The sequence below is a fragment of the Siniperca chuatsi genome, linkage group LG18 (assembly GCF_020085105.1).
Source record: "Siniperca chuatsi isolate FFG_IHB_CAS linkage group LG18, ASM2008510v1, whole genome shotgun sequence".
Classification (NCBI taxonomy): Eukaryota; Metazoa; Chordata; class Actinopteri; order Centrarchiformes; family Sinipercidae; genus Siniperca; species Siniperca chuatsi.
Genome location: NC_058059.1, coordinates 24,134,352 through 24,160,829, shown reverse-complemented (window position 1 = coordinate 24,160,829; position 26,478 = coordinate 24,134,352). Strand labels below are relative to the sequence as shown.

The 26,478-nt window shown below is 38.8% G+C and overlaps 1 protein-coding gene across 1 annotated transcript; it reads left to right on the top strand.

Annotated features, from left to right (window-relative positions):
• Positions 1–2,213: 2,213 nt before the first annotated feature.
• On the top strand, positions 2,214–17,913 carry reep5 (receptor accessory protein 5). Its single transcript, XM_044173353.1, has 5 exons — positions 2,214–2,419; positions 2,681–2,774; positions 14,333–14,471; positions 15,878–16,046; positions 17,588–17,913. Exons 1-5 carry the CDS (start codon positions 2,302–2,304, stop codon positions 17,635–17,637), a joined length of 570 nt encoding a protein of 189 aa, XP_044029288.1. The 5' UTR covers positions 2,214–2,301; the 3' UTR covers positions 17,638–17,913.
• The last annotated feature ends 8,565 nt before the right edge of the window (positions 17,914–26,478 follow it).

Here is a 26,478-nt window from a genome sequence, read left to right as displayed (position 1 = left end):
TACTGTTATTGTTACGTACAACTGTAAGGGAGATGGATTCACCAAAGTACAGTTTAAATAGATTTAAGGATGAATCATCTTGCCGGTTTTCAAATGAAAGGAATTAAAAGAATATATTGCCTATATGCTGCTATAAAAATACCTTGATTTTAGTAAATATCAGCAGTGACATGGGTGTAAATTTGGGGATTTGGGGGAAATTGGGAACCATAACAAAAGAGAAAGTGTACATTTGAGGTCAATTTCATCATAAAACAATAGAAAAATGCACTTCCTCTTTAGATGGCTGTTACATTTATATGATAATATTCTGTTAAAACAGTATTTAAAAAAGAAAAAATAAATAAATATGAAAGACATTTCACTGCAGTGGAAAGTGAAGCTGGAAGTCCAGAGAGATGAAACAGCATCAGGCCTAGGCCTAGTAGAGAAAAATGGCAGTCTGAGGCCACATTTTAAGTTTTTCTTCTTGCTACATGAGTCCACTTGTAGGTTAAACATCCATGCTGGACAATTTACAAACTTGTATTTTCATGAAAAAGTGGGACAGCCATAGACCAAAAATATATTGACTGCAGTGGTGTATGCATGGCTTGCAGTGGGCCCCTCTCAATACAGCCATTTTCATGCATGTACAAATTACTGAATCAACGACTGAACACATACACCTTTAGTGGTTATTAGGGTGAAAAGTAATGAGTTGTTTATACCACATTTAAGCAAATATGTCAAAAAATGTGTGATACTGACATGAGAACTCCCATACATGATTGCGTGGAAGAGAACTTCCACGCAATCAAGTCCCAAAAACCAGCATCAGCCCAGTTACCTCGTGGACTACACCGTGTACACCTTTCAGAGGCAGAAGAGCCCCCAATTGACATAAATATTGTAACTCAAAGTCCACTTACTAGCTTTATAGAGAGTTTTCAACTGTACCTCATGGTCTTCATCAGCAGATTGAGTTTGCTCAGTTGTCATGGAGAACATGGACAACTCCATCTGCTGAGAAAGACAGCGAGATGCAGTTCAACGATCCGGAAACAGCTAGTAAGTAGCCTAGACCTTGAGTTATGATTCTATGTCAAACTACTGTTTCCAAGATGATGTTTCATTATTTAAATATTGTTTTATACACAAAAGCAGTCTCTCTGACACTTCAAAATGTACTACAGCTCTAATTATATATATAATATATATATATATATATATATATATATATATATATATATATATGCTGTCATAGTTTCATTTTGTAGTGTGTTCCTTCCCTTGTGTGTCTTGTGGTTTTACTTCCTGTCTTTGTTTTCCCTCCAGTTTTGATTGTTGGCCCTTCCTTGATTGTTTGCACCTGTGTCTCATTGTTTCACTTCCCCTAGGGTATTTAGTCTGTGTCTCTGTGTTTGTTCAGTGTTGGGTCATTGTTGTTAATGTATGGTGTGAGTCCTGCCTTGAGTTTTGTGCTGGTCTTTTGAGTGTTCCTGACCTTTGTGTGTGTTGCCGTTTGGTGCACCATTTGTTGTACCTGGTTCCAGTGCCCAGTTCCCTGGCATTTTTCAGTGAGTTCTGTTTTGGATTCTTTGTCTCCTGTGGACTTTGGTTGGATTCTGGATTTTGTAATTTTCCTGCTCCCTATTGAACTGTTTTGCCACCTTGGACTCACTTCCCTGCTTCCACCACTGCCAGCCAGTAACCTATCTGCCTCTGCTTGTTGAACTGTCTGCATACCACTTCACCAAATAAACACTGTAGTCATCCGGCAACCTCATCCTCATACTGCTTCCTGATAATCTGATTTTGGGTCCACATACACATCATATGACATATGCAGATATAGACTAGTAAAAACTCATTCCAGGCTTGTGAAGGGCCCATTCTATGTTGGGTGCCCTGGTAAGTTAGTTCCAAAGCCTCATCATTCATAATAATGTGGAGGCCTACATCCCAAATTCACACCTAATTGATTTTGATATGATTATTTCATTGTATCGTTTAAGCCATTTAAAAGGTAAAATTGCTAGATGTGGGACAAAGAAAGTGATTTTAAGATATTCGCTTGGGATATAATGACGTGATGAGCAATTATCTGTATTTTTGTATTCTAAATGATTATCACTTAAATGTACAGCTTTAAATAAACCCCGTGCTTTTATTTTGAATGTTATGATCGGAGGCTGTATTGTATATCCTGTCTGACTTTACGCTTCCGAGAACAGCGGCGTATTGGGTTTCCTGGGTGTCGCAGTTTGGTTCAGAACAATTTCGTAATTGATCAGCATCGCTAAAGAAGGAAGTGCAGCCATGGCGCACGGGCTCAAGGAAAGATTCGAAAAGTTTCTCCATGAAAATAATCTCATGACAGATTTTCTGGCAAAAGTCGAGGCAAAAACTGGAGTAAGCAGGACATACATCGCTCTCGGTGAGTATTGACAGGGACGGGGATGGAAAAAGAGAGGAAAGAGACCGAGTGCATCACAGAGGAAAAGAGATACAAAGAACTGAGTCAGCGCGTGGCAGAGGCAGCTGCATTTACTTTTAGTCATAATCTCACTAAAGAAATTAAATATTGCTCGTTTTTTAATCAGTGATAGTATATATTTACAAGAAGTGTAATATAATATGTTCAGTATAATATATTTGTGAAAAAAGCGTGACAAACATCTGGTGTGATTTGTTCCAGCTGTCATCGGTATCATCGCAGTTTACTTGGTCATTGGTTACGGAGCCTCCCTACTGTGTAACCTCATCGGCTTTCTTTATCCAGCCTACATATCGTAAGTGTATTATTCTTAGAGCAGTTCTATCAAGGAGGGGCCTGCCCAACACCCCCACCCAACACACACACACACACACACACACACAAGCGCACTCAAACAACATCGATGGAATTCAAGCCACCCAACTTAGTTGAGAATATAGTTATAATAATATAAATACTAAGTAAATGCATGTAGCGTACTGTAGTCTTGAATAGTCACTATTGCATTTTCGAATGAATGCTGTGCAGGCACCTGTTATCAGGGTTATTTCCTCAGACTTGACAAAGCTCCTCCACAGCCACAGAAGACATTATACAACTGAGTAGTACTCATTACTAGTAAATTGATCCTCATCTATAACATTAGTGATCATGACTTGATTATATAGTTTTCTCAAATAACACATTTTTTTGTGGTTCTCATGTTCATTTTTAAGGCAGCCAGAGAAAACAATTTAATTATCTTGTAAACTAAAGTTATGAAACTGTTATGATGTAATTATCTCACAACACTACTTTCTTGGACACCTCTCTGTCTCAAGGCTGTTAGGAATGACTCAATGATGAGACAAATATAGAATGACCAGGCTTATCCTCAGCTAATGAGACTTGATACTGTGATTACAAAAATAGAACATTTGATACCTTAATTTGTTATGATCAGATCAATATTTTGGGAAGTTGAGTTAAAAATGTTAATATGATCACCATTTGTTGTCTTCAGTAAATAACATAATTGAGTTATGATCTTAAACAGGCTGAAGAAAGTCAGCGTGATAGTGTCAGTAACCACAACAACTATGCTTCCTGCCATAAGCTGTCATACCGTTTGAGTTTCAGAAATGATGTGGCACCGCCATGATGGATAAAGCACCTGAAAATAAACGTTTCAAATCTTAGTGTTTCTCTTTTACAGTTTAGCAATTAAATCTTCAGAACTTTTATAGTTATGGTTTAATTAGATTTGATTAACAGCTCATCTCCCTGGCAACCAGCGCAGACAACCCAACAACTTAGTTAGTGGGATTTCATTTGACAAAGCAATCTTCACTCAAGATCCACTTTCTAGCTTCTGGAGCTTTCAACAGTATAATGTGATTCTTTATCAGTGCTCAGTTGTTAGTGGATGAAATTATGAGGCTACTGAGCTTGCATGTCAACAGATCCATCTCCATGAGCACAGATAAAAACACAAATACAGAAATCTCTCTTGTGAAATAACAAGTATGGTTCTAACTATGGCATATAATAGTTTGGTCATGTAAGATTTCATCATTGACATTTCTGGACTTTTTAAAAAAGACCTACCTTCAATTATGTTCTAGTTAGTTATTTATTATCTCTACTGGCCTGCATCGTGCTTATGTGATTATACCATAAAGGTAAACAAAACAGCTGAGCATTCTGAGCTGTAGATGATTCTCCAAAGAAGACACACATCTCTTTTCATCTTTCTCATTGTTCTGTCATTCATTAGTGCATTTGACAGGACATTTTCCATGGTGTGTCCTTCCCTGGGAACTATTTTTCACCAAGCACTCTTTTTGGATGTGACATTTTGTGCACTAGGGGGCAAATTTATGAAACCTACCACAAACTACCCTCAATTAAAAAATGTAGCATCATTATATTTTTCAAATGAGGATATTTTATTAAAGATTTTAACTAATTCTGATGATTTGATGATTAATTAAGAATTCATGTGGGCTATTGAAGACATGTCTTGCACAATGGGGTATTGTACTTTTTGGTGTATAAAGGCTTGATACTGGGCCAGTATGCTATGCAAGTACACATCATATCCTTTCTTGCACATCAGTTTTTATACCCCTACGTTTGTACCCAATGTGACCAAGTTGTATCGTTTGTATCTCAATTATTGCTTTATGTAGTCTTGTTATGTCATCCATGTTGCTGCGTAGTCCCATTCTTAGCCCCACAAGGCTTTAGACAAAAGGAGACACAATGTAGACAGACCAACCAGTAAGAATCACCAGTGCTGACACAATCCCTTAGTAGCTTCTCACCCATCAGTGCTGCCAACTGTATTCAAAGGAGCCAAACCAGTAGCACTGCAGTATCCATAACTTCTTTTTATTTTTTATAATAGATCAAAAGCCTTGCATCTGTGAAAAATTTACCTTTTTAAGTACAAAAGATAATTCTCCTACACCTCCATTTTTAAAATTGTGAGAGAAAATAGCAGGCAAGTCATGCAGTTAGCTTAATAAAGAGCTTGGTGATTGAATACAAAAAGTCTAATAACCGTAGTATGAAATGAAACCCATATGGAGTCCTGTAGACTGTTCTCACGCTCTCTTCAGATAAACCAAAAAGTGATGAGCGATTAGTAAACAGACTTTCCTTCCTCAAACATTCTCTACTACGCAGAAGATCTCTCCAGTGAATGAAAACAACCTCCATGCCTACAACAGAGTAATACATTTTACAGCTTCTGGACCTTCAGTCACTGACACAACTCATTTGCATGAATTTACATTCCATACACACATGCAATTTTCAGTGGTTTTTTGACTTGATTCCCTTTCAGACTTGGTCAAGACTCGATCTTGTCACTTTTAGATTCAGTTTTGACTCAATTATGCTCTGATTTGGAATTGAATTTGTTTGAACCTGAGTAAGGTGTATGGACTACACCCTGCCCTTCTAATGTTGCATCACTAAAGGCAGGTAAGTCCAAACCTGCTGGGCAGCTGTGTGTAAGGTGTCCAGGCTTGCCTGGATGTAGAAACAATAATGTGGATAATAACAATTGAAGCAAACAATGATTTATGTGATCAGTGAAGCACATGACTGGATTGCAAAGCATCTTTCACAGGAGCAGCAGCAAAAAGTTTGGTTAAAAACGGGTTTCAAATTTAGCCATATGAACTTTTGTGATGAATTTTGAATTGATTAACATGTTAATTAATCATGCACATGATGAGCATGGTTATTAAATGTTGAAGGGACTTGCCCTGAGCAGTGGTTAAGCTTCATCAGTGTAGGGAAAGGCTCTGACAGGACTTGCATTATCAGCTCTGCTTTTCTTATCATCTCCTACTTGATCCTTTGATAAATAGTGGGTTGGAAAGAACAGGTTTTATAGCATTCATTTAGTTTTATTGCTTCATCTCTGCTGAGGAAAACCCAAAGTCTCTCACTAAGGAGAGCAGATATTACAGCTGTGAAGACAGACATTTAAATAACATAAGAACAAAAACAAAACTAGAACTGTAAGCAGTTATAATCGGGGTCCAAGCCACCCATGTGATTTGTAACAGTGGACATCTGTGACCTAATGTAATTCATTATCTTGATCCAGCGGCCACCCAATGTTACAGTTGGCATCATAAAGTATGACCAGTATCCTCTGAATTAGTCATGTTATTTTAAAGTAATGACTGTCAACTGAGTGTTTTTGGATGTCTATACCATGTACGTTGCATCTGCACAACCACTTTCACAGAGATCATGTTTTTGGAATTTGTGCCGCCCCCTTATGGTTCAGGCTCAAAATGCTTTGGCAAGTCTCTTTCCAAATATGAATGAAGCTCACTATCAGGATTTATGATGATTGGACCAATGGTCAATGAGTTATGGCCATTTTCTGCTAAGCCATGCCCAATTTTTGATTGATGGCAGCCATGTTTTTGGATCAATCTTGCCCATTTATACTGCTTTAGTGTAGCTCTGTCACTGCAAGGTTGTATACGAAATTTGGTGTTGATACAGTCGAAATCCCAAAAATAGATATCATATTACTGTTTTTCAGATTATGCAAATGAGCCAAAAAATCCATCGTGGCATACTTTTATGGTCCAGGGGACTTTTCTATAGAGCAAGGTAAATCGGTCAATCAGAACCGTTTAGGCGTGCCAAACATTCAAAGTTCTCACTATTATAGTGCCACCATGAGGCGTCTTCCTCTCCATCGACAACTAATCTGACGGTATGTCATTATAGCCAGGGCCTTGGAGTATGTTTGGTAATGGGTTCTATACTGCCCATTTTAATAGCAAGGGGACGCTGAGAGAGATGTTTTGTTTTTAAATCAATATAGGCTTTCCTGACTTTTAGGGCTGGGACGATTTGCATATCGTGCGTCCGCACTTCGCAGTGACGTATGGCTGAACCCAGTCAAAGTGTGGATTCCCCCGGAGGACAAGCTGCAGCATTAAAACCTCGCCCACAATCTCCCCTTGCTCCCTCCCTGCCGTGTGGTCTACTGACAGTCACACATAATCTGAGAAAAACACACACAGAGAGAGTCTCTTGTTTATGTAGGTTTATGTTTATGCCGTTGTTTTGTAAAAGCTTGTAAAATGCACCTGTTGTTGCCTATGTCATTCGGTACCATTCGGTATTGGTTTCGATCGATTTGATAGGCAACGTCATTAACAACAAGCCTCCTCCACATGCGGCTCACCTGCTGCTGTAAAACGGAATCGCGTTGGTGAGCAGATTAAAGTAGTTTGTGAGTAAACACTAAGATAAGGTGGTGAATTAATTTCCTCACGTGTCGATGAGTTTTGAAGTTAACAGAGGGAGTGTTGAGATGATCTATTCTAGAGTTATGCTGTTTGCCAGTACTGGTAGTTGGACAAATAAAGCTGGCAGCCTGCTGTACTCAAACAGCATGGAACCATGTGACTGTTAGTCGGAAAACAGAGATGAGCTTTTATACTGAGACACACAGGCCTCAGGGAGAATATAAAGACATGATAAAGACTGATGTTAGAACAAACTTCAAGTGAAAACTAATGACTGTTTACTTTTTTCCCTCTAATGCTGTTGCACACATCCTTTAAAACTGCTCTGTGTTTGACAAGATGTCCTGAAATGTTGTTCAAAGATAAACCAATAGTAACAAGTAAGCAGGCAACCACTGTGTGTTTCTGTAACGCTATGTGATATACTTGTAACCAGGGGTGGAAGTAACAAATTACATTTATTCTCGTTACTGTAACAGTCGTTTTTTGAAATAGGTAATACTTACTCACAAATATTGTACTTCGCTACATTTCAAGTTGCATCAGAGTACAAAAATAAGTGCTGATAAACCGTGTGAGAATGTAACAAAAGAAAGATGTGGAATCAGCAGCTGCAGCAGAGAGAATTTGGTGCTGGTGTGTCTCCTCACATGTTGAATGTATACATCTTTAAAGTAATAGTACTTTTACTTGAGTATAATACTCTAGCACTCTTTACATCCCTGCTTGTAACAATATGGGCTCTATTTAAACAGCAAACATATTACAAATCTGCTTTCACACAATATCAGCACCTTTGGTAATTGTATTAAATGGCTATGTTTTGGTACAGCAACTGTTGTATCCATCCGTTTTCTTCCGTTTATCCGGGGCCGGGTCATGGTGGCAGCAGGCTAAGCAAGGTAGTCCAGATGTCCATCTCCCCAGCAACGTTTTCCAGCCCCTCTTGGGGGATCCCGAGGTTTTCCCAAGCAAGATGAAATATATAATCTCTCCAGCATGTTCTGGGTCTTCCCCTGGGTACCCCTACCAGTTGGACGTGCCCAGAGGCATCCTGATCAGATGCCCAAACCACCTCAACTGGTTCCTTTTTAATGTGGAGAAGCAGTGGCTCTACTCTGAGCTCCCTCCGGATGTCTGAGCTCCTTACCTATCTCTAAGGGTGAGCCCAGCCACCCTACGGAGTAAACTCATTTCAGCTGCTTGTATCTGAGATCTCATTCTTTCTGTCACTACCCAAAGCTTGTGACCACAGGTGAGGGTTGGAATGGGTTGTAAATCGCAACAGTCCGGTACAACGCCCGCATTACTGCTGATGCTGCACCAATCCGCCTGTCCATCTCATTTTACCCTCACTCATGAACAAGACCACAAGATTCTTGAACTCCTTTGCTTGGGGTAGTAACCGTTTTCTGGCAGAGAACCATGACCTCAGACCTGAAGCTGCTGACATCCATCCAGACTGCTTCACACTTGACTGCAAACTGCCCCAGTGCGTGCTGAAGGTCGCAGTCTGATGAAGCCAACGTTTGTGCAGAGAATATGAGCATATTGGTTATATAAGGACTGTTTAAGGACATATTCCCGCAGTAACCTCCCACAAGACTCCCGGGACATGGTCGTAAGCCTTCTCCAAGTCCACAAAACGCATGTAGACTAAATGGGAAAACTCCCATGACAACCCCCCCGCCAGTTAAAAATGGGAACCACCACCCCAGACTGCCACTCCACAGGCACTGTCCCCGACCTCCACGCGACACTGAAGAGGTGTGTCAGCCAAGACAGCTCAACAATGTCCAGAGCTTGCCTACCTGCTTCAGCAACCACCAAAGCTGCGGCCTTTTCTGGCCTTCTGGTACCTCTCTGCTGCTTTAGGAGACTAGGCCAACCAAGCCTAAAAGGCCTCCTTCTTCAGCTTGACAGCCTCCTTCCACAGCTGGTGTCCACTAGCGGGCTCTTAGGTTGCCGCCAGGACAGGGACAGACGATCCTTCTGACCACAACTCCTAGTGGCTGCCTCCACAATGTAGGCTTTGAACATGGCCCACTCGGATTCCATGTCCCCAAGCTCCCCCTTTTTTTTTTTTCGGGCTGTGTCTGCCCCCATGGGTCAAGGGTCGGCCACCAGACTCTATTGCATTTATAATTTGATTATCTCACTGAGTCTAAAAACATTTAATATTCAATATTCCATCATGTTAGCTGGAGCTGTGGTGATGGAACAAGAGCATAACCATCAATCTGAAGCAATGACATGTTTTGAACTGATCTTCTGAAGTTAACCAGCTCTTAAGACCCATCCAATATCATACCCAATTAAATTTTAAAGATAATAATCTATGGGCAATGGTGATAAACCAAAACATGAACCAAATATCAATCATCATAGAAAAGGTTTCTCACTGAAACCTTTTCTACGATAGAACACTCTTGGACGAATGAGGGACTACACTGTCAAATATCAATCAATTAATTAACATATCAAAGCTGTCTAGAAACAACAAGAAGAATCATAATATCCTAGCAAAGGGGATTCATTTCCACTGACAATAGCATCATCAAAACTGCAGTGCAGTGAAAACATGCACTGAATCATACCAATAGAAAAACTACAAGCTCAGCTATGTCAACTCAGAGTTGAAATGATTTTCGATTAATTTAGTCAATCAACAGAAAAACAATCAGCAACAATTTTGAAATAGATTATCAAGCCAAAATTCCAATCATTCTCTGGTTGCAGTTTCTTTATTGTGGGGATTTGGTTTTCTCTATTTTTAATCATTATAAATATAATAAAAAAATTTCTTCGGGAGTGGACCCTGTGGTAGAGAAAACAAGTCATTTAAAGATACCACCTTGTCATTTGAGAACTTGTGATGGGCATTTTTTTTTTACATTGTTTTGGCATTGTATGGATTAATTTTATAATTAATCTATTAATTGGAAAACTAATGGATAGATTAATCGATAAAGCCCAATCATGACAAAGAATTTATCATCATGATTGTTTTGTGAACAGTTGGACAGGTGTGTTGTCTGTAGTTTGTTTATGTCAGGATACAATCAAACTGACAATAAAAAGGTCAACAACACAGTGAAAGCAGCTACAATTTTGGGGCTTTTGTTTTGCTTTTATTGGATAGTGCATAGTAGACAGGGTATGAGGGGAGAGAGAGGGGAATGGCATGAAACAAAGGTCCCTATGGACAAGAATGGCTCACCATATGCAGAGATGGCTTCTCCAAACAAGAAAATAATGTTGTAATAGTCGAGGCAGAGTGGCAGAGCATGAATACAGGCACCACAAAGCCCTGCACTCAGGGCAAATTGTGTGTCTAAAAGTGCTGTCATGACATGTTTCCTGTGCATAATGTTGCCACATTTTATTTATTGTGAAACACAGTGATCTGCATAATAACTGTTACATGCAGTTTCTGACTCTGTAGGCTATAGTACAATTAATACAATAACCACAGACAGAAAATTGTAATAGTTGGTTTAAACTCTTTATATAATTACAACAATTTAACACTATTATGGTTTAGTTCTGGGTATCACATTATGTAACAATTAAAATTACATTTCAAGAAATAATTCATAAGTCATTTTACAGCAGAAACTGTACACATCTTCTGTCACAGACTGAAAACTCATCTGTTCAGACTGCACCTTGGCAAACAGCCCTCCTTGTAGTGATGGAGTCATAAGCAAGCCGGCAGTACCAGAGCGTAGTGGATGGGCTGGGGTGTATGGTTTCTCCATATCTTGGAGATAGGATGGGGATTGGCCATTCGCAGCATGGTAGACAAGTACCAGTGTCTTGAATCTGATTTGAGCAGCCACCGGTAGCCAGTGCAGGGTGCGGAGGAGCAGTGTAGTGTGGGAGAACTTTAGTAGGCTGAAGACCAGAGAAGACTGATCCTGACGACCAGTCCTGGGTGAGGAACGGACATATCCTCCTGATGTTGTGGAGAATTAATTTGCTGGAGCGGGTTGTCACAGCAATTTTGGCAGCGAAGAACAGCTGGTCCATCCAGTGTCGCACCCAGGTTCCTTGCAGTCAAGAAGGGGACACCACAGAGTTCTCAATGGTAATGGAGAGGTTGTGGACAGGGGATGACTTCCCTGGAAAGAAGAGCAGCTTGGTCTTGTCGAGGTCGAGCTTGGTGGTGGTGTGCAGACATCCACTGATAGCTGCATCGAGCTGATTCATGCTGCCACCTGGGTTTTAGACCGGGGAAAAGCCAGAATTAGTTACGTGTCATCTGCATAGCTGTGGTAGGAAAAATCATGTGAGTGAATAACAGCCAAATGCAAAGAAAAAAGAGGAGGGGACCCAGAACAGAACCCTGAGGGACAGTAGTGGCGGAGAGGAGTGTCTTCAGCGTGTCAAAGCTGCTAAAAGGTCCAGCAGGATACGTCATACCGTTACATCACTCCATTACACAGCAACAACAGAAGCATGGCTGAAAGTGAAAACATCGCTACTGGCTCGGTGGAGGAGTTAGTTCCAAAAAGGGAAGGCACTTCAGTACTGTGGACATGGTTTGGTTACAAAAGGTCGGATGTACAACAAACCACAGTAATATGCAAGAAGTGCAAGAAGACTGTAACAGCAAAAGGGGGAAATACATCAAACTTATTTCACCACTTCAAGCAAAAGCACCCGGTTGAGTACGAAGAGAGCCAAAAATCCTGTAAGGACAGCTGAGCAGTTAATGTGAGTTCTCAGCTATGCAGACAAACTACATTGGCTCAGCATAGCATTGCCGAATCTTTCACAAGGTGAACTCCTTATGACAGAAGCAGATGCTGGAAGGAAATTATCGAAGCCATCACATTTTGTTTGCCTATGCCTAGCATTTAAAAATGTAATGTGTACATAGATAATGAAATTATATTAAAAAATCATATTTCATTTTAGTGCTAAGTTAATGCTGATATTAGAAAATATGATCTCTCTCTCTGCCTCAACACAAACTTATAACAGTGAAAGAGAGCAAGTGAAGGAGAACGAAACAGACCTCACCAAGACAATGAAGAAGTCAATACTCGAGTAACAACAAGTATGAAGACCTTGAGAACTGATAAGTCTGGCAACTATGCTTGACCCACTCTTCCACACTCAGTACATGGGCCCAGAAGAGATCCAGGTCATGAAAGCCAGAGAGTTCGAGAGATGGAATAATTTCTGCCAGAGCAGAGTGGCACATCTGCCTCTGAAACACCTTTTTACAAGCTTCAGGATCAGCAGAAGACACAGCAAGTGATGCACAGAGACCAAAGAAGACTCTTGAAAGCTTTTTCAAGAGGGCAGAAACTGACAACATGGGACAGTCTGAAAGAGAGACAATTGAGGCTGAGCTAAACAGCTACTTACAGTGTCCAACAGCAGACAGTGAGAGTAATCCTCTCACATGGTGGAAGCTGGAAGCTGCACGAGGTTAACGTTCTTAAGGTCAGCTGTTTAGCCAAAAATATCTGTGCATCCTAGCCACCAGTGCAGTCTCTGAAAGGCTGTTTAGCACAGGAGGCCAAAGGTCAGCACTGAAGCCTGTTTCAGTGAATATGCTTGTAATCTTGACATAAAATCTGAGACTGTGAGACAGCTGTATAGCTACTTTCTGTAATTGGCAGCATTTTCAGGCAGCATTAGGTGCATGTTTTGCCCATTATCACTAAAGTGAACTCAGATGTAATTTTTGTTTAGTTTTTACTGAATATTTGAAGGCAAACTATTACGTTTATGCTGACATATAAAACTGTTATTTTGTTGCAATTGTACGTCCTTGAAATGAATAAGTATTAAGTATTTCTCAGTATTTTGTCATATCGTCAAGAATATCGTTATCGCAGAAATACCCTGAAATATCGTGATATTATTTTAAGGCCATATCGCCCACCCCTAGTGATGAGGCACTGAGCATCTATTTTGCGTGCTTTTTAGAAATATGTTCAACTTTGGGTAAAATCATTCCCAAAGAACATTTCTCTCAACACCTCGAGTGGGAAAAAAACTCATAGCAGAAAAGCACCTGACATCATTTGCGTTTTTCTCCTATTGTCCGTAGTTACCATGATTTGAACAGAGAGTCTCATGTACCCACACGGATCTCCGTTTTCCTGTGTCCAGCGTGCTGTTTGGGAACAGCCTCTCACCCTCAATCAGACCCAGAGCAAGTGCCCTCTGCCTGTCCATTTTTTTATGCAGATGTTTATTCACTAGGTAGCTAACTAACCAACTCTCTACTAAGTAGGAAGTTAACCACTTCTAGCTAGACAAAATAAAAGGTACAGATCTGTGAGTCTACTTCACAGCCAAATCACGGTTAGGCTAAGGACAGATTAGTCGGTGGTTGCCTAGCAAGGGCCTAAAGGTGTTTCTTAATTTAACAGTATCATATATCATAATATACACCCCAGGTGAACAGGTGATCAGGTGAGTGGGGAAAGTCACTGGGACAGGAGAAAAAGCCAGAGGGCGTCTGATGGATAGGACGAGAATGGCAATGAATGTCATTAAGGAATGTGGCTGGAGGGAGCGACTGAGGAACAAACTGTGACAGTATGACTTTGACAGCGGAGGTTGTGTTTTGGTTCCCATCTCCCATCAACAGTGTCCTTTAGTTACTTTTATGCATGGCTATCTTTCCATAACCAGAACTGTCACTTTAGAGGTGACAGATCAGAAAACACTCAGATGAGTGATGTGTGGTACAGTTAAATCGGTCATGTTGGAAGGCACTGACAAACTATTTTGTCATTTAGGTAAGAGGACTTATATTGAGAAGGTAGAAAGCTCAATTCAGTCTAATTCTACAGATGTTGGAAAATCTGTGAAATCTACAAAGTACTACCATAACAAACTCCCTAAAGTAGTCAGGAATGTTCTGGAAAGAAAATGAAGGAAAAAAGGAAGGTAAGGTAAGGCTTTAATGAGAGAACAAATGAAAGAAATAGAAAAAGAGGAGAAAGGAGTGATTGAAGTTTAAAAAAAGAATGAGATGACCACATACTGGACCGGATTACATCATCAAGAGTGAGAGTAATGTTGACTTTTTGTTGTTTCTCTCTCTTTCCAGGATTAAGGCCATTGAAAGTGCCACCAAAGACGATGATACTAAATGGCTGACCTACTGGGTGGTGTATGGAGTCTTCAGTGTGGCAGAGTTTTTTGCTGATATATTCCTCTCCTGGTTCCCATTCTACTATATTGGAAAGGTAATCCAGCTGGGTCTGTTTGTTTGTATTTCAATCAATGTGTCGGCAAATGTGCTGAAACACTGATTCATACAACCAAAAAATAAAAAGACTCAATCTGAGTTGAGTGTGCAGCTTTCCCCTCCTGACTTTGATACCTGTGAGATGTGTTTTCTCAGTTCTTCTACTCTAATCTAAACTAATCAAGGGTGGAGCACACTGCACTGATGATAAAGAATATCTGAGTGCTGAGAGCTCTGTCAGCAGGTTCACCAGCTGCCAGTAATGCAGAGAGCCCGTGTTTGCTTTAAGGGACGTGCAATATATGTGATAATCTTCACCCTCATGTCATGTTAGGCCCCTGCCTGAGACAGTGTGGAGAGGAAGCGGCCTGAAAGATACATGTCCTGTCAGAGGCTCTTGTTGTGTTTGTTTTCATTTTCTCTTCTTATTAACGTCAGACATATAAAAACAAGATTCTGATGTGGTAATCATTTATAATGTGCTGCCATGGTCTCTGTAGGCTAAACCAGCTGCTGGCTTGGCTACCACAGGCACACTGTCATACCCTACAGCTATATTACTGGAGTTAAGAAAGAAACAAATTTATATACACAAATTAATAAATTGTAATCTCTGATTAATAATTTGTGTGCCACCAATTAATAGAACATAGCATTTAAAATGTATTATTGACATTTTAACATGTCAAAGATAACACAACGTTGTTTAACTACTTTCCTAATACATCTTACCATCATTCACTCCTTTATCTTTATCATTGATTGTCATCGCTGTATTCATTGCATTTATTCATGGTTGCGTTTATTCACTCATTTGTATGTTTAAAAGTTATTAGTTGTGTGTGTAGTTAGTAGTTTAATAAAGCTTTGGTTTATAAAAAAACCTGGTTATGTGAGTTTGTGTGTATGAAGTATTACGGTCACTGTACATGAGTCAAGAACTTAGTGGCAACCTCCAGAATTGAGACTGAATTAATTAATTAGCTATCGTTTTCCCTTCTTTAAGGGTGGTGCCCTGAGGTGAATTTAATGCAAGATAAATTCTACTATTTAATATAAATATAGATTATTTCTGATAGCCCGAAGTGAGTGCAATCACTCTACTTCATCATGTTTTGGAGTGTCATGATGGCAGCTAAATTCAAAATTGAATAGTTGTTTAGTAATATGCCAACAATGGCCTACTATCAAAGAAAAGTAAACTGAGATCTGTAGATTTAATTAAGTCTACAGCATTCTTTTACTTCAAGTAAAACACAGTTTTGTTAACATCTTTTTTTTTTTTTGGTTGTAATTTTGTTTATGACTTCTCGAATGATTTCTTTCAGCACAAACCTTGGTACTGTAATGTAACTGTGATGTCTGTGTCTAGTTTGACGAGAGATCTCTTGTCGTCTTTCGCAGTGTGCCTTCTTGGTGTGGTGCATGGCTCCGACTCCCTCCAACGGATCAGTCCAGATTTATAACCGCGTCATTCGACCGTTTTTCCTCAAGAATGAAGCCAAGATTGACGATGTGGTGAAGAACCTCAAGGACAAGGCATCTGAAGCTGCTGACAAGTTCAAAGATGAGGGTGAGTAAATCACGTTTGTGTAGTGTTTACTGTAAATAGAGCCTGACCCATGATGGATTTTTAAGTAAAGGAAAAAAACAATCTGATATACTGATATATATCAGTCAATATTCCGATATTCCAGAATAAACAAAGGAAGGAAATCAATTTTATTTGAAAGACAACATCTGATAATATATATGATTAATAATGAAAAAGTACTAAATATAACAAAAAACATAAATGACAAATAAACCAAAACTATGTTCAACTTAAATTAAGAAAAGAAGTGATCAAATATAGACAGCAATATATATTTTGTACTGCAATTTCATTTTGCAACTTTTGTGCAGTGTAAACTGACACATAATAAACAATAATGTTGCGTCCCTCAGGTCAGGCCTGTTGTAATGCATCTACAACTGAATTAATGGGCCCTAAATAGCCCACGAGTTAAACACTTTTAAGTATTAGAGTAACTTTGTGACTTACTGTACACTTACACAAATTTTATTTTCTGAATTAAACATATCTTTTATAATCATATCAACATTATTTCAAGTTTAAAGCACATGCAGACAGAGCCACACTGGCCTACTCTCCTTTTAGGTCCATTTTACATTAGGGTTAGTGGAATATGGCCCCTCTAAATGGAGCCAAAATACAAAAATATTCACTCGGGCTCATTTAACACAACGTAACAGCTGATTAAAAGATGAACTGCCAACTACTGACATGAAGTAGTTTTCTGTCAGGTAAAAGGAGGTCATGGAGGATCTACCTACATAGACATATTTTTATGTTCATCTATTGAGCACTTTATATTCCTATTTAACTATTATAATACTATTATACTGATATTGTTATTTTAACATTATGGCAATGTATTAATTAAAATATAGATACTTATGAATAATTCTATCTCTGAGATGTTTCTACCCCTTGATTGGAGTCCACCTGTGGTGAATTCAATTGATTGGACAGGATTGGAAAGGCACACACCTGTCTATATAAGGTCTCACAGCTGACATGCATATTAGAGAAAAACCAAGCCATGAGGTCAAATGGCAGTCCCTTGCCCACTTGGAGTTTGCAAAAAAGCACCTAAAGGACTCTCAGACTGTGAGAAATACGATTCTCTGGTCCGATGAAACCAAGATTGAACTGTTTGGCCTCAATTCTAAGCGTCATGTCTGGACGAAACCAGGCACGGGTTGTCACCTGCGCAATACCAACCCAACAGTTACGCATGGAATGATGACATGCGGCTAAACATGTCATCACTGGTCAGGTTTGGCAGGGGCCCAGAGAAAACTACGGAGTCCGACATTATCTTTGCATATGTACACACCGACTCAACATTATCTTTAGTGACCTCCGATTGGTGTAATCGGGAGTCGTTACCGCCGACGTGAAAAACAATCTTACTGTATTTACGTTTATCCTTAGCCAGCAATTTTAAATAGGATTCAACGTCGCCCGCTCTGGCCCCAGGAAGTGTTCGTAGCTATCAGACTCTAGATAAACAAGACATCTAACATTTGTGTGTGATTTGTCTACAGCCAAGAAAGCCACAGCAAACATCATTTTTGAAGAGAAGAAGAGCTCCTAAGAAGGATGCTTCGTGCCCACAGTGTCATCTATGGAGCTGACTCTGTTACATAAGAAATGTTGCCTTGAAAATGCTTGCTTTAAAGAGATTCTGTTCAATATGTAACCCTAATCTTCATCCAGACTGTATTAGATGTTACCCATGTGTCACATGTATCAATTAAAGCCATTCCCCAGGTCAGTTTACTTATTTAACTTTACCTTTTGGAGGGCTGTCAGATAACTGTATGCTGGCCCTGATACGCTTTATGAACCAAATAAAAACAAACTTGCTGAAGTGGTTCCCTGATTTTGATTCGTTCAGTCTATTGTGTGCTTAAGGTAAACTGAGAAATTGAGAAAATGGCAAAATGTGTGCAGAATTGCTGAGAATAATAAATATAAAAATTGTGTGATATACTTATTTATTCCAAAGCTTCTTTATAGGTTGATAGACTTTTTCATTCAGAGACATTCTGAAGTTTTCATTCATTACAAGAAAACCATGGGTTAAGTAAGGTTCTTTACAGGTACCTCTAAGCAGAGCGTTTCAGACTTTTGGAGTTGTAACTGACTATAAAAAGCATTTACAATTGAAGGCCATGCCTGAAGAGTATTTCTGGACTTTAAAAATGTTATGACTTTTAACACATTATTATAGAGAACTACCGGTCTCTTAATCTCGAGAAGACAAAAGATATTGCAGATTCAGGGGGAGATAGCTAATCTCAATTATTCAGATATTTTCATTGAATTTTCAATATTAACCCTGTGCAGATGCACACACACAAACTCATATACACATACATGTATTCACACATGTACTGTATGTAGTATATCATTAATATACATTGTTCATGAACTGCACATTGTACAGCATAACTAAAGCCCATACTTACAGGTACATACATTGGCCATTACAATCACATCAGAGCAAAGACAGAATAATGCTCAAAATACTGTATTTTACTAACAATTAAACGAGAGGGAAAGCCGGTTTGTAACCATTTTTTTTATACCTGTATTATTGAAATTTTCCATTACTCAAACAATCCACGTTTTTCCCAGAAAGTCCTCAGTGTTTTGTATGTTATGAGTTAGTTTCTCCATAATTGTTTCTTCTCCAGCTAATTAAATCTATAAAATATTTTAGCATTATATATTTAGATATTCATTCATCTATTTTTATATGATGTATTTATTGGTTGTTTTATGTTGATTTTAATAACCCCTTTTTAATTTGACCTATTTCTTGATTAATTAATATATTCATTTGTAAATTCTTTTAATAATCCCTCTATTTATTGCCCATTTACATTTAACTCAAAAACAGTGATTGCAATACTTATACGTAATTTACTCAATTTCCCTTTGGATTAATGCATTAATGAATTCATTTGTAAAATAATTTATTTGCTTTATAACATTTACATGACATCTGTGGTCCTCCACAACATTTCAATGTCTAGATTAGTTGATTGTATTTTAACAAGATGGTTTTCACGCTGTCTCATTCTTAAGTAAGTAATTTTATTTTTAAAACCACAGTGTCTCAATACAGAAAAATAAAGAAAACATTCTTAATGTGTTGTACCTGAAAATATCTAAAAACATGCAGTATCCAACTCTGTTAAAAAGTCATTAATTATTAACTCTTTTTTCTGGTTTTGATTTTATTTTACTTTTCTGCTTTTTATTGCACTTTTTGTTGTTGTAAAGGACCGTGATCCCGGTTGTGAAAGGTTCTGTATAAAGGAAATAATATGTGGGTGCATGTGATGTGCATTACACGCACGCACAGTGGACATTGTGTGCACATGTGGCCCTTGTGTCACATGATGGGGGAGGGTGGGGGTCAACAACTAGCCCAGTGACCCAGTGACCCTAAGAGTCTACTGTTGTGTGACAATTTGGTAGTGTGTATTCATTAAAATAACACCCTGAGTTGACAATAAAATCTGTAGTATATAGATAGTGATGCCTTTCATGTTGACAAAGTATGTAGTGACAGATTATTTACAAAAATACAACTTCCCTGTGACCCGTTTGTCTAGGTATAGCTCAGATTTAAATCAAAGTGCTTGTAATCTTACAGAGAGTCACCCTAAGAGTCGTATAACTCTTGTAAGGATCCTGTGAACAATTTGCATTACATGTGATGTGGTGTTATAACCATCTGAGAAAGGTGCCCTGATGCTGGTTGTGTCATGTGAACGGAATGTGAAATGTTTGAGGGGTTTTGGTTGTGGGTGTATTTAATCTGTCTTTTTACAAAGGGGTGACTGGGTTGGACCCATCGATAAAAAGGGGTGGTGTTATAAACACATAGATATATAACTTACTGACTTACAACCAGAGTCCAACATTGAACAGAGACTAGCTAAAATTCAAGAAACTCTCAAAAAGAATACAGATGAATCTATTATTATCTATGCTGTGTATCGCAACAATCACTGTAGAGAAAAACAATGTGAAACATTGCAGATGATTTTAGTGATTATTATGTTAGATGCTGATTGTTTTTCAGTAAAATGTGTTCTGTTATATTTTCATACAAATAAGTTGTCTACCACATAACTCAGACAAATCTTGTTTTGCTGTATGTATTCTTTTCCAACCAAATGTGTAGAGAAAAATACCAAACATGGTACATGAACGTTTATGAGTAAACCTGACACAAAATAAATGTGTCACATGACCCTCGTCTGACCAGAGATTTCTGTCATTTTCAACCAAATGCTAAAATAATTTGTTTTGATAACATAGAATTCTATGTCATATTAAGTGGGAATATCGAGCATACATAAAGTACAAAAGATGATAAATGTAAATATTAATGTTTTTTCAACACAAACACAATGATGTGACTAAACTGAATTACTATTATTATTATTGTACAATCAATGTATACATAGTGAAGCCTTACAGTCAACTTAACATTAAGTTATTCATTTTCAAACCAGTATTTTTAGTGCAATTTAAATGTTTGTTTTTTTTAATATGGTTACATATTTGTAATTGTACATTTTTATCTATTTTCCTTTATAAAACTTCACTCACTGTGTGCATTAAGCATAAATTATTTAGGTTTGAAAACGTAATTAAACCATTATTCTAAACACCAAAATACTGCATCAAAATAACTCCTTTTGTTGTGCTGGATGTGCTATAAAAATGAAGTTAACTACACATATTTTTGTTATAATTACATTATTGAATCTTTTCTACCATATTTACCCTTTTTTCTTAAACAAAAACTCTCCAATTGTGTTGACACAGTTTTACACCACTACTGTTAATGTGTGATGAAAACACAAAAGAATTGTGTTTGGAACCTAAAATCTATTTGGTTAAGTGTTCAAACTGCTATTATGTCAATATATCTACTCCTATTGAGGTGAATATACTCTAACGTTGATGTGAACCAAACCCATTATATTTGGTTGTTTACACCTATCTTCTCCAAATATACCTACTAAAAGCATTAATGTTGACACTACTAAAAATTCACTCATCTAAAAAAAAAAACTCAAATACATTTTGGCAATGCCCTGTACTCAGTAAAAATAAATATATCTAATGTAAAAATGTTGTATTCTACAAAAACACATTTTTATTTTGCAAACTGCAAAACCCAACATGACACATCAATAAAGGATATAAAGGCCACAATCATGGCTGTCAACATCATCAAACGACTATACAACTAAATAAAAGTTACCATTTAGTTTTCAATCTAAAAGCTGTAAACAACAGGTTTCTTTTTTTGGTGTTTGTTTTTGCCAACACTGACAAAACTTTTAAACTATACACTTTTTGTGTCAAAACTCTATGGTAACTTTTTCATCATAGAGGTTTTACAATCTACTGTGGTTTGACAACCTTTTCTCAACAGTAAGAACACACAAACCACTTTTACCAAGAAAACATTGCTCTTGGTGCAAGACAGGCTTTTCAACAAACCTGCAACAATTTCAACAAGACCTTTGATGGTAGGTGGGTAATCTCACCAAGGTATTGCCAGCAAACAGCTCTCATCAGTTTCAGAAAGTTGCCAAAATAGGCAGAAGGCTTACTGATTTAAAATGAATCACCTATAGTTATTTAAATAAAATTCCAATTAATATAAAATTTTGTATCCAGCTGATACAGTGTTAGTGCAACCTCAGTTTTGTACTGCTCCTAAACCAATCTGGGTACTGTTGAATTTATGAGGGGTAGAGAAAATTGAGAAGAAAGAAGAGAATAGGGACAGAAAAACACATGTCCAAAGAGGAGCATGTGTATTTTTGCAGAAAAAAGATACATAATTGACTCAGATAGGAGGGAAATATTTAATTCACCAGATGAAATATATGAAATACTGTGGAGCAAGACAGTGTTTGTAAATTTGGACAAAGCCTTTTTAGGCTAATTTCCAAGTCCGCTTTCAAAAAAGTTAATCAGAGCAATAAGAAAAAACTGGAAACATACAAATTTGTATTTGAAATTGGAAGATTTGCTGACACCTGGCAAAGTGCATGGGGACATTTACTGACAGACTACAAAGATTCAGAGTACAACAGAGACTGAATTTAACACACTAGAGCATGTGACTCTTACTCAGATATTACAGAAAGAACTCCATAGGTCAGCATTTCACACATTAAAATGTACCTGCACTCACCACACCTCCCACCAGTCTCTCATAGACATTAGTGCATGACAGTGGAAACTAACAGGCATATTTAAATTGCTGTAAAGGGTGCAGTTGTTGTCTTTGCTCTGGAGTGAGTTGGGCTGCTGGTTACACCCTACGCACACATGCACTAGCCTCTCTGTCTCCCTCTGCTGGGGGCAGCCACACCTACAAACACACATACAGACTCACACACTTTCTTCCTTCAGAGCTCTCTCTCTCTCTCTCTCTCTCTCTCTCTCTCTCTCTCTCACCACTGCTACTATGTGCTGTTAAAGTGTTTTGTCCTCTTCTATTATTTTAGTCTATTTAGAACTTATTCAGTATTTTGTTTATCTTGAATGTCTGAACATTTTCCTGTTTACCTTACTTAATCCTAAGAGGTTTTAAAAAGTAAATAGGGGTGAGATATATTCAATTCAATTTATATAGCGACAATTCATAACAGAAGTTATCTCATTGCACTTTTCCTATAGAGGAGGTCTAGACTGTTGTCACAGTCTGTCTTGTTCTTTCCCCGTCACTCTGCACTCCCTCACCTGATTATTAATTCCCAGCACCTGTCACCCATAGCACACCTGCACATAATCAGCCACTCTACTCCCTATATAACACAGCTCCTCACCTCAGTCAGTGTCCGGTCTCGTTCATGGTGAAGGACAGAACGTTAGTTCCCCTGTAGCCTAAGAACAATTTGGACTCACCTTGCCTAAACCTAACTATTCCTTGCAACCGCTCTTCAGTACCTCTTCCCTGGCTCCATCGTGTTCCTGTCTTCCGTGTGGTTCACTCCAGCTCCAGTCTCCGTGTTTCTCCAGTCTCCCGTGAGTGTTCACTCCAGCTCCAGTCTCCGTGTATCTCCAGTCTCCTGTGAGTGTTCACACCAGCTCCAGCCTCTGTGTATTTCCAGTCTCCCGTGAGACTTCCACTCCATCCCCTGGGTTCGTGTGTCTCTCGTCTTCTGTGGGAGTTACGTCAGTCTCCTGGCTCAAGTCAAGCTTCTCGTCTGGACTTCCCACTCTGCTCCAGATCTCCGTCTACTCCAGACTTAAGAACAGTAGCTTTCCCACCATACCCAATCCACGTTGTTTGTGTATAAATAAAGCACTCACGATTCTCCTTGTGTCTCCGGCCTGATCTGTCCGTAACAACTGTACTCTTTATTATATTATTTACAGTGACCCAACAAATCCCACCATGAGCAAGCACTTGGCAACAGTGGCAAGGAAAAACTTCCTTTTAAGAGGCAGAAACCTCGAGCAGAAGCAGATTCAATGGTGGGCGGCCATCTGCCGCTGCCGTGTTAGGTTTTGAGAGAGAGACAGAGAAAGAGGTTTAGATATATTTCTAAACCTCTTTCTCTGTCTCTCTCACATATACAGTGGTGTGAAAAAGTGTTTGCACCCTTCCTGATTTCTTAATTTTTTGCATGTTTGTCACACTTTAATGTTTCAGATCATCAAACAAATTTAAATCTTAGTATAAGATAACACAAGTAAACACAAAATACAGTTTTTAAATGAAGGTTGTTATTATTAGGGAAAACAAAATCCAAACCTACATGGCCCTGTGTGAAACAGTGATTGCCCCCTAAACCTAATAACTGGTTGGGCCACCCTTAGCAGCAACAACTGCAATCAAGCGTTTGCAATAACTTGCATTGAGTCTTTTACAACGCTGTGGAGAAATTTTGGCCCACTCATCTTTGCAGAATTGTTGTAATTCAGCCACATTGGAGGGTTTTCAAGCATGTACTGCCTTTTTAAGGTCATGCCACAGCATCTCAATAGGATTCAGGTCAAGACTTTGACTAGGCCACTCCAAATTCTTCATTTTGTTCTTCTTCAGCCATTCAGAGGTGGACTTGCTGGTGTGTTTTGGATCATTGTCCTGCTGCAGAACCCAAGTTCACTTCAGCTTGAGGTCACGAACAGATGGCCAGACATTCTCCTTCAGGAGTTTTTGGTAGACAGCAGAATTCATGGTTCCATTTATCACAGCAAGTCTTCCAGGTCCTGAAGCAGCAAAACAGCCCCAGACCATCACACTACCACCACCATATTTTACTGTCGGTATAATGTTCTTTTTCTGAAATACGGTGTTACTTTTACGCCAGATGTATGGGACACACACCTTCCAAAAAGTTCAACTTTTGTCTCGTCAGTCCACAGAGTATTTTCCAAAAAGTCTTGGGGATCATCAAGATTTCTGGCAAAATGAGACGAGCCTTAATGTTCTTTTTGCTCTGCAGTGGTTTTCGTCTTGGAACTCTGCCATGCAGGCCATTTTTGTCCAGTCTCTTTCTTATGGTGGAGTCATGAACACTGACCTTAAATGAGGCAAATGAGGCCTGCAGTTCCTTGGATGTTGTTGTGGGGTCTTTTGTGACCTCTTGGATGAGTCGCTGTGCTCTTGGGGTAATTTTGGTCGGCCAGCCACTCCTGGGAAGGTTCACCACTGTTCCATGTTTTTGCCATTTGTGGATAATAGCTCTCACTGGGGTTTGCTGGAGTCCCAAATCGTTAGAAATGGCTTTATAACCTTCTCCAGACTGATAGATCTCATTTACTTTCTTTCTCATTTGTTCCTGAATTTTTTTGGATCTCGGCATGATATCTAGCTTTTGAAGATATTTTGGTCTACTTCACTTTGTCAGGCAGGTCCTATTTAAGTGATTTCTTGATTGAGAACAGTTGTGGCAGTAATCAGGCCTGGGTGTGGCTAGAGAAATTGAACTCGGGTGTGATAAAACACAGTTATGTTTTAACAGGTGGGGCAATCACTATTTCACATAGGGCCATGTAGGTTTGGATTTTGTTTTCCCTTAATAATAACAACCTTCATTAAAAAACTGCATTTTGTGTTTATTTGTGTTATCTTTGACTAATATTTAAATTTGTTTGATGATCTGAAACATTTAAGTGTGACAAACATGCAAAAAATTAAGAAATCAGGAAGGGTGCAAACACATTTTCACACCACTGTATACACATATTTACACATACGTGTGTGTATGTGTGTGTATTACTGATACTATTGTGGCTGCTCTTTTACCGCTTATCTGCCTGACTGACACAAAACGCACACACATGATGTCACAGCACATGTCCATGCAGACATCTGATTTATATGCACAGCCACTGTGAAGGAACAGAGACAGAGTTTGAGAATAACTGGTTTCAGGAAGGAAAAGAAAGTTGTATTGGAATGACAGACAATACTGTTGGGACCACTTGCACTCCACAGATAAATTCATTCATTTGTGGGACTTTAACTGAACTTGTTATTATGAGAACACATACTCTTCTGTTCTGTAAATAAAGGAGAGCCATTGAAGTCCCACAATCCTCCAGGACGTCACACCTAGGTACTAGGTCACTCAGGCTCCAGTGAAGTTGAAGTGTAGCACGTGATCCACAGGTCTACAATAATGCTAGCTTAGTTTTGCCTTCACCAGAAATGACCCTGAAGTGTCCCCACCTTGAAGTGCTTGAGTTTATAGCTTAAGACATTGAACGTTTTGACCCATACAACTGTGATCAACACATAGATGATTATTTAGTGAATTAGATCACCGTATAATTTACTTGTCCCATGTAACCCAAAGGGAGAAAGTTAAACTTGTGTGGAAGACCAGCTCTAAAACTGTCTATAAGTTTTTACAGTCGCAACCTCCCAGTGAAATCACTACAAAGAGCTCCGTCATGCACTAACAGAAAAATTCTCTTCTACTGCTGACAAGATCGCCTTGATGGTTGCAGCCCTCTAAATTAAACATTCTCGTTGTGAACATCCTAGAGATTATTACAAATGTTTGAGGCATAATAGGAATACTGCACAGCAAGGACATTTCCCAGACCCACAGTTCTTTCCAGCTTGGCCCATCTACAACAGACGGGCTAACAAGGAGTAGCCTACCGCAAAGTAACTTCATCCTTTACGGACTGGTAACGTAACCACTGAGCATATAACTGGGTATAACATAGCATGGTAGAGTACAGCGAAGCACAGGACTGTGTTACTTTTGTTAATGTATATGTATTGATGTGGTTCATTGAAGTTTATTGTTGTGATGTGTTTTCATTGTTAGGTTATTTTGGTAGCCACATGCTAAGTTGATATTAGTGATGTTTCACACACAGGGTCTTGCATGCAACTATCTGCTTTTCTAACCTGGCACCGTTT